The sequence below is a fragment of the Sinocyclocheilus rhinocerous genome, unplaced genomic scaffold (assembly GCF_001515625.1).
Source record: "Sinocyclocheilus rhinocerous isolate Xijiao unplaced genomic scaffold, SAMN03320098_v1.1 scaffold466, whole genome shotgun sequence".
Classification (NCBI taxonomy): domain Eukaryota; kingdom Metazoa; phylum Chordata; class Actinopteri; order Cypriniformes; family Cyprinidae; genus Sinocyclocheilus; species Sinocyclocheilus rhinocerous.
Window position 1 is genome coordinate 92,010 of NW_015631145.1, and position 9,790 is coordinate 101,799.

Sequence of the window (9,790 nt, forward strand, 5' to 3'; positions counted from 1 at the left end):
CCAATGCAGCAAAAAAAAAAAATATATATATATTTATTTATACAGTGGGTACGGAAAGTATTCAGACCCCCTTAAATTTTTCACTCTTTGTTATATTGTAGCCATTTGCTAAAATCATTTAAGTTATTTTTTTTTCCTCTTTAATGTACACACAGCACCCCATATTGACAGAAAAACGCAGAATTGTTGACATTTTTGCAGATTTGTTAAAAAAGAAAAACTGAAATATCATATGGTCCTAAGTATTCAGACCCTTTGCTCGGTATTTAGTAGAAGCACCCTTTTGATCTAATACAGCCATGAGTCTTTTTGGGAAAGATGCAACAAGTTTTTCACACCTGGATTTGGGGATCCTCTGCCATTCCTCCTTGCAGATCCTCTCCAGTTCTGTCAGGTTGGCTGTCCACCAACGTTTACCATCCAACCTGATAGAACTGGAGAGGATCTGCAAGGAGGAATGGCAGAGGATCGCCAAATCCAGGTGTGAAAAACTTGTTGCATCTTTCCCAAAAAGTCTCATGGCTGTATTAGATCAAAAGGGGGCTTCTACTAAACACAGAGCAAAGTGTCTGAATACTTAGGACCATGTGATGTTTCAGTTTTTCTTTTTTAATAAATCTGCAAAAATGTCAACAATTCTGTGTTTTTCTGTCAATATGGGGTGCTGTGTGTACATTAATGAGGAAAAAAAATTAACTTAAATGATTTTAGCAAATGGCTGCAATATAACAAAGAGTGAAAAATTTAAGGGGGTCTGAATACTTTCCGTACCCACTGTATTTTTTAGAATGTCTTAACTGTTGGTCAATGTAATGCTCAATAATACTGTTGATTTCTTAAAAAAAAAAAAAAAATGAAACTCTAACCCCAAACTTTTGAACAGTAGTATATTATAGAGACCTAAAACAGGCTAACAATAGCACTTTTAAGGTGGTCCTAGACCAAAAAGTCCAGAACCCATTGTCATATTCTGCCATATTGACCAATGCAATTTTCTTCCATTTATTTTTCTACGGTGGTCCATTTTACCTCTTTAAATGTTCTCTGAGACCAATTAGCCAGCATATACAGGTCTTGTGAGGCTCGTAGTCATCTGCTGTAGGCCGATGGGGAAGGCTTGAGGGGTTGGATAGGGAGGGTGTAGACGATCACTCTGTATTCTGAGCACACGTCTTTGGCGCACTGAAACAGATGCAGCCCATCGTGTCTAACCTTCCAGAATGCTGGTGTACTGGTTCGGCAGGTTTACAGGTATTTATAAAAGAGAGACCGTATTTGATCCATTCCCTTTCTTTTGTTTAATCAATGCCTTGTGTTTACAAAAAAGCTTGTTCCCAGGAGCACATTCTTACACAGTCTGTTACATTCCTGGGAGTGTTATCTAAAGAATCTGCCTTGACCTGGAAACGGGTTCAGTCTGTGCCATGCGCTATGTGCTCTTTCTGTTTGCTGACCATCCATCAGCTCGGATTGCACGTCACAGATTGGACAGTAACCCTGCGGTGTGATTTGATTTACGTCACACCCCAGAATACACCGGGGCTGACATAACCATGCGCTACACATACCTTTTGTTATGAGCAAGAACAAAGTTGTTAGTGCTAGAATGAGTGCTTGACATTTTAATAATGCTTAGAATTCTGTTCCAGATCTGGCCAAAAAACGCTTGTTTTTATTAGCCACGTGGCATGTCTTCCCTTCTGTTATTGCCATTTGTTTATAAATATTTATTTTGAATTTATAGCTCCATAACCGCGAATTGGTCCAAGAAAAGCTGGGTCATCCTGTCAGAGGGGTTGTGAACCGTTCTAGTGCAGGTCTTCTGTTTTTGTTATGTATATATATATATACATTATATATATATATATATATATATATATCATTTTTTTTTGTGTGTGTGTAAAAGAGCTACCTTGTGCTTTTAAAATGTAAAGTTTGTTGTACTATGTAGACATACTCTACAACAACACTCACAGTGCGAAGCTATTAAATTCAGGGAAAAAAATGAAATTATCTGCAATAACTACAGATGCATGATATATTGTGTCTTTATTGGTTGATATTAGTTTTTAAATTTAAATAGTTTTTTTTAATTTTACATTTAGATTAATGTAACACTCAAAATTAATCTTTAAAACACTGATATTTTTTAATTGCAAATGTTTTTTTTTTGTACTGTGCATTATAATATTGTGATTCTTACATTTATTCAAAAACATTTTTTTTATTAAATAGACAATTTTATACATTTTAATATTGGCCATTTATCAGCCACACTAAGAAAATAAGAATTTAAATATCAATATTCCCAGCAATAATGACAGAAATTGTCAGAGTTAACAAGAAATGTGAATTTGGTTATTTTGAGTGCTCATGTTTCTTTTACACAAATATTTTAATTGTTGGATTATATACACTATCGTTTAATGTTGGGGTCAGTTTTTTTTATGAAAGAAATTAATACTTTTATTCAGCAAGGATGCCTTAATTTAACTGAAAGTGACAATGAAGATTATATAAAGGTTTATAAGGTTAAATGATATTTATTTGAAGTGAATGCTATTCTTTTGAACTTTTGAAATAATCTTAAAAATATGTATCATTGTTTCCAAAAATATTAAGCAGCACAACTGATTTCAACATTAATGATAACATTGAAATCAGTATATTAGAATGATTTCTGAAAGATCATAGGACACTGAAGACTGAAGTAATAACTACTAAAAATTCAGCTTTGCCATAACAGAAATAAATTACATTTTAAAATATATTAAAATAGAAAACCATTCATTTAAATTATAATTATTTCACAGTGTTACTGAACGAAAGAGATTTCTTTCAGAAACATTAAATAAATTGTACCCAACCCCAAACCTTTGAACAGTACTGTATATTTTTAACAGATTGATGTCAGTTGACCATTGCAGCACATCTAACCTTTTTTTTTTTTCATTGTCTCGCCAAGTTTGATTAATTTAAGACTTTTGTCTCTCTATTAGATCGAGGATGGAAAATTGCCAAGTTTTTGTTGTACTAACCTTAACTAGAAAACCAAAATGCTACAAAAGTCTGCAATCCTCGCCCCTTCAGAGATCCAGCAACCTTTTTTTTTTAAGCATATGCATTTGACATTCCCGACTGTGGTTCCATTTAGAAAAATATCTGCTGGCAGCCATCATCAAGACCATCCTCTCAGAGGTCTGAACAGGGAGTCACAGACAGAGGGTCTGTATGTGGCAGATCTCATTGTAGAAGTTGACCCTGAAGAGGTCCGGCTCCAGGAAACCAGGGAGATGGTGCAGCCTGCATTTGACGGCTCAGCACCACCCTACTGATCTCCAGGCACCGATTCCAGCTGCCCTGGTACCTCGGGACAATACCGCCATCAGAAACACGACTCCTATACCCCTCGTTTTTTGTTAATTCGCTGACAAAGTTGACAGGTTTTAAAAGCCTACGCCTCAACGATTAACAACAGCATTTGTATATTTTGTCTCCAGAGAGTGTCCCATCACAGCCTTCTGCTTGTGAGATTAGTTTTTAATGTTAGAGCCATGGTGCTGCAGCTGTTAGTGCAGATGTTCCAGATTCATTGAGCTGTGGTTCTCATGTGGGTCATGCAGGTTTAAGTTTGGCCTTCCTTTGCATTTCCTGTTACTGTACACTACTGGTCTTTTTTTTATGTTTTTGAAAGAAGTCTCTTATGCTTACCAAAAACTGCACTTTTTTTAAGCAGGAATACAGTAAAAACAGTAATATTTAATATGTTTTAATAAAATGTCATTTATTCCTGTGATACAAAACTGAATTTTCAGCATTATTACTCCAGTCTTCAGTGTCACATGAGCCTTCAGAAATCATTCTAATATGCTGATTTGCTGCTCAGTTATTATCAGAATAGAAAGTTCAAAAGAACAGCATTGATTTAAAATGGCAGTCTTTTATAACCTTATGCTGTCAGTTTTGAAGAACTTTGTCATTTTTGGATGAATTTAATGCAGCCTTGCTAAATAAAAGTATTCACTTTTTTTATCTTAACTTTTGAATGGTAGTGTATCAAGGTTTCAACTACAATATTAAGCAGCACAACTGTATTCAACATTGAAAATAAGAAATGTTTCTTGAGCAGCAAATCAGCATATTTCTGAAGGATCATGCGACACTGAAGCCTGGATTAATGATGCTGAAAATTCAGCTTTGCATTACAGAAATAAATTACATTTCAAAATATATGAAAATAGAAAGCAGTTATTTTAAATTGTAATAATATTTCACAATATTACTGATTTTACTGTATTTTTGATTAAATATATGCAGCCTTGGTGAGTCTTCTTTCAAAAACAGTAAACATCCTTTGGCCAGTAGTTTATATCCTTGTAATCAAAGGCAAAAGCTCTGCAAATAGTATTTTAGTATGTTAGGTTTTGGTAATTAAAGCTATCAAGCTGATGCAGACCAACTATTTTTCGTGCTAGACAACCGGTCGTGCTCCCTAGAGGATGAGGAGTTGAGAAGAGCGTGTTATTGAGTCATCCAGGGTCAGGACTGTGTGCTGTCCCTGGGGCTGTTGTTAGGTTAACTGTCTTGCCCAATGGCACAGCAGTGGTAAGTATTGCAGGACTGTAACTGCAGAAGCCCATGTATCCCTACAGTAAATGTAAATGAATGCTTTAACCTTTACGAGATGAAAGCACTGCAGCTACACTGTGTGCCAGCACAATATTTGCAAGAAAATTGCATTAAACAGCTTCTGTGGGAAGTATTTGAACAGCTCGCAGAGAAAGCCAATGTTTTGCGTGTATCAATTTGCAAACTGAATTTAGATTTTGTTTAGAATGCAGATTGACTTCTACTACTACAACCTACACCTACACCTCAGCTTTGCACTCTTAAACAGGTCATGGGATCTGTTCCAAAACCTTTTGAGCTGCCTACATATGCAGCATATTAAAGCATCATTGACACACTCCTGATGTGAAAGCTATTGTCTTTTTTTTTGTTTTTTTGTCTAGTTGTCTTTATTTCATTCAGTACTGAGAAGTATCAGTTCAAAAATTGTTCAATCTAAGCACAAGGACTGGGATTGGGAACCCCTGTCCTAGAGTAAAGACTAATGTAAAGAAAAGTCATTTTACTGGAAGTGTCTTATTAGAAATGTTGCAAATAGGGCTGTGCGATATTGAAGAAAAATGCGATATGCGATACCTTGTTAAAAAATGTGATATTCGATATGCGATACGATATTGCTTAAAGTATGTAAAATCAATTTCAATTATATTTTCATGTGTATGTGTCTGTTCGAACATGAGGAGATGCGAAAGACGAATCAACTCAGTGTTCGCGCGCCGTCTGAAACACGTCTCTGTGTGTGTGTGTGTGTGTGTGTGTGTGTGTTTCTTGGAAAAGAAAGAATCACTACAACTTCTGAAAGTGACCAGCAGTGTTTTAGCAGTACATAAAAAGTAATGTCACAAATCAGAAAATGTCATTTTAACATCAGCGTGAACATACAAAAAAAATTAAAAATAATAATGACATTAATTTTATATCATTGTAAGTTTGCTTTCCATACACTTTAAGTACTTCTTCATATACCACAGCAAAAACTATAGTCTGAGAAAGTTCAAACATGATTAAAGGCAAGTGAACAGTCAGTAAAATAAAAAATATTTATATATAAATAATATAAGAAAGAAAAACGTGTGAGGCAGAACTGAAGAGACGCTGCTCGAGATGCAGCTTGTGCGCGTGCTTCAGGTGTGAGTCAGACAGCAAGAGGAGACGGCAAAGATTTGTTTTCTGCAACTTATTGCACTTAACTCTTTTTAACGTCAAGCAATAATATTTATATATAAATAATATAAGAAAGAAAAATAAATACACAATTTACAAGCATAGATAAAATAAACGGTAGTATTCAGATACAGAAATTTAATAATTAAGTGTAAACTAACACTGCATAGTGTTCACTGTATGAATTAAATTTAGATTAATCTTTGTTATAGCCGTTTTGTTTGTTGATTAACATTAGTAACATATTCAGCAGCACGTATTTATAGGCTGCTGTCCCTTTAAATTCCAACTGCACGGATCCAGTATAATGATACACATCCGATTTCTTGCTCAGCTGTTTACATTCATTTAAAACATAACAGACTGTGTTTACGAGAATGATCGTCGAGACGGGTACTATTGACATAATTCTGTGTGTATGTGTCTGTTCGAACATGAGGAGATGCGAATGTGCAACGTTTTGATTTAAGTAGCCTATTATTAAAATGATTCAAATATCGCACATCGTGATATTTACATTTGCGATATTTCGATATTTTCGATATATCGTGCAGCCCTAGTTGCAAATTATGAGTTCATTTGTGTCCTTAAGCACAGCACTTAACCCCAGGTTACTCCCTGTCCCTGGGTTTGCTAAATGACTACTTGTTTAAAGTATATGCTGGTTTCTGTCTCTCGCAGTGAACAGACATAACCATCTGAAGGACTTCATGCTGGTGGTGTCAATAGTCATCGGAATGGGAGGCTGCTGGTTCGCTTACATTCAGAACCGGCACTCTAAAGACCACATGAAGAAGATGATGAAAGACCTGGAGAGCCTCAACCGGGCAGAGCTGAGCCTTCACGACCTACAGCAGAAGTGAGAACCTGTTCTGCTCTGTCTCTATTTTTAAATTCTTGAACGAGTGTGAGGAACTGTAGTGACTCTTGAAGCACTTGGCACTGGTGTAAGGCTTTGTTTTTTGGCATTAGACACATTGCATGTCTCCATGCAATGCGTCTAATGCCATATTAACCACAGTTTTAAGTTGCATGAAGTTGGATTGTTTTTGACAAGCTTTTGAAAACTTGCAGAGCTTGCTTTGATATTCAAAATAACCTTGACCTCCAGGTGAGCCTTGTAGTCCTGTTTATATTGAATGAAACTACTGACATATGACTTATGCACAGGAGCTCATTAAATGTTTTTTAGTGAGCCTGGGTTTCCCTTCTGAGGGAACAGGATATGGAGCCACATGGGAGTAAACTGCTGTAGAGAACATCAGTTGTAAGAGAAAGAGGAATGGCTAAAAAATGAATATCTATCAATCTATCTTTCTATCTATCGTTCTATCTATCGTTCTATCTATTTACCGTTCTATCTATCGTTCTATCTGTCTGTCGTTCTATCTATTGTTCTATCTGTCTGTCGTTCTATCTATAGTTCTATCTATCTACCGTTCTATCTATAGTTATATCGTTCAATCTATCGTTCTATCTATCGTTCTATCTATAGTTCTCGGTCTCGTTCAATCTATCGATCTATCGTTCTATTGATCTATCGTTCTATCTATCGTTTATATTACAACATACAAATATTTAATTTATCTTAATATGGCATTATGCAATTTATTATTATTCACTTTCTTTGTCTGAAAGACTGTTTACAACTGTGCAAAATGTATGTTCTCAAACTAGAAAAGGCACCTGTTTCAGAGAATGACCCATAGCTCACTGAGAATATTTACCAGCAAGTGTTCAATACGTCAGTGGTGTTTGCAAACCATTACACATATGCTGAAAATCTTAAGGAATGTGAGAATGCAGATAATGCTCTAATCCCGCAATACCAACCATCATCCGCTAGCTTCCTGTAGAAGTCCTCATGCAGACTCATAGTCTGTCACCTTTTGAGAGAAAGGCACAGGAGCGTGAGTGTCCGGAAGAGTTCCTGTATCCCTTTAACATGTGAATGAAGTGTGAGAGCATGTGTGAAGAGGACGGGGCAGTGGAAACTATGTCGAGTGTGTTTGTTACAGTGGAGGACGTCCAGCATGTTGTTCTGACACAACCGGCCGAGTCACCGGGTCACGTCTCCAGGGATTGGTGGGTGAGAGGCCTACAGTGCTTCGGTCGCCCCAGAGGGAGATGATTAACCCCGGATACTTCAAATCATTTCAGCTTAAACTAAAGGATAAAAATAAAATAAATGACTCGGCCAGTTATGCCATACATGAACTCAGGTCCTTGTGGGCTGTCCTTTCCTAAAAGTACATTTAATTTGATGTAGGCTTGTTTTAAGAACATTTCGAGATGAAACGAAATGTCATTTTGCCCTTAAAACAAGCTGCAGTGGCCGTTTGTATGTAAGCATATTCTCCATTTGAGACATATTGTGAAGGCTTATCAAAGCCGTGGCAGTTGAGTCAGTCTTTCCAGCAGTTTCCTGTGTAGGTGTGTTGATGCATTTCACACCAGAGAAACCTCTTCTCAAAAGCTTCCAAATTACCACACACGCGATCTCTGTCCATTCACTCGGAGTCAGAATTGAGGCGTTATGTAAACTGCCCATTCTGCATGGCAATTTACAATACAGTTTGATTAGAAGTAGAATTATACATGTGCGGTAGGGTGTGTGTTTTGGATGTGTGGCATTGCTATCCAGTCGTTTTAGTGTGCCACTATGAGGTTGCTAGGTCATTCTGGGTTGTTGCAGTTGTATTGGTAGGATGTTTAGATGATTACATTACCAGTCAAAGTCTAAAGAATTCACAAGTTTAAAATTATACACATTTTCACGTTTTCACATTTTCATATTATTACTCATTTGAGAGCAGGACATATTATTTATACTGCTGCTACTACTACTACTATTTTATGTAATAAATTATACATGCATACACTTCCAGTATTTTTTTTTTTTTATGTTCCTGAAAGAAGTCACCAAGGCTGCATTTATGGTAAAACAGCAATATTGTGAAATTATTACCATTTAAAAGAATGGTTTGATCAAATAATTACAGCCTTGGTGAGCATTATAGACTTCAAAAACATTTACAAAATCTTAATTATTTCAAATTTGTGTTTATTTTTATTTTACTTTTTTTTTTTTTTTCAGTCAAGTAGTATATATAATTTTATAAATAAATACATTTATTTCATGAGTTTTTTTTTTCTTTTACTTTAGCTTTCACAAACTTCTCTATTTAAAATATTTCTAAAAACCATTGTAAAGATCTCAATTGAGAAGTACTTAATTGAAAAGCTGTATTCACTTCTGTCTTTACTATAACAGGCACTCTGGGACAAACTGCTTTGAAAATGTATTACTTGCCATTAGGTTTTTTTTTTTTTTTTTATATATTGAGAATTGTCATTTTAGCTTCCTCTCATTGTATTTGAGACAAGCTCACATGACTCTCATTCTTAGAGACAGTCCTCATTCTCTCCCACAACTCTCACATGCTTGTTTGACCCTCATAAAATCAGACGTGAGAGAATGTTCTTCACATGCGTGCAACAGTGAACCATATTAATCTAAGCTTGCAGGTGCACGTTTGTGGGAGAGGAATAAAATAAAACTTTAATTAATCATTGCATGCATAGTCTAGTCTATTGTTTGTAGTGTCTTTTGTTTTCATATCTGTACTTTCACCAAAACAAAAGAACGTTTTGTTTGAATGTGTGAGTAAAACAAGCAATCGTCGTTCGAGTTCGAGCAAAGATGGCAGGTCCGACGAAATGTTTGAATATGGAAAAACTGGGAATTGAAAGATTAGAAAATGATTAAAACTTTAGCTCCCTGATTACATAAAATAGTAATTCATTCATAAAGAGTTTAAGATTGTAAATGAGAAGACTTGTCTTACCAATTGTTGTTGGCTTGTAACACAGAGGTTACTTGATTTGGAGGATGGTGAATGGTGAATGGCAGAGGTCAGGATTGAGTGCTGTAGATTTTCAGTCTTGGCTTGAAGTTCAGATCACCTTACACTAGTCCTTCACTCAATGACCACTT

General features: G+C 35.8%; 1 protein-coding gene across 2 annotated transcripts in view; it reads left to right on the forward strand.

Moving 5' to 3' along the window:
* Nucleotides 1–9,790, forward strand: part of LOC107741617 (stromal interaction molecule 1) — a 48,141-nt gene that overhangs the window by 24,138 nt on the left and 14,213 nt on the right. For both annotated transcript variants that reach the window (XM_016554375.1, XM_016554376.1), the window contains exon 7: nt 6,475–6,652. In XM_016554375.1, coding sequence (XP_016409861.1) covers nt 6,475–6,652 — 178 coding nt within the window. The remainder of the gene's footprint in view (nt 1–6,474; nt 6,653–9,790) is intronic.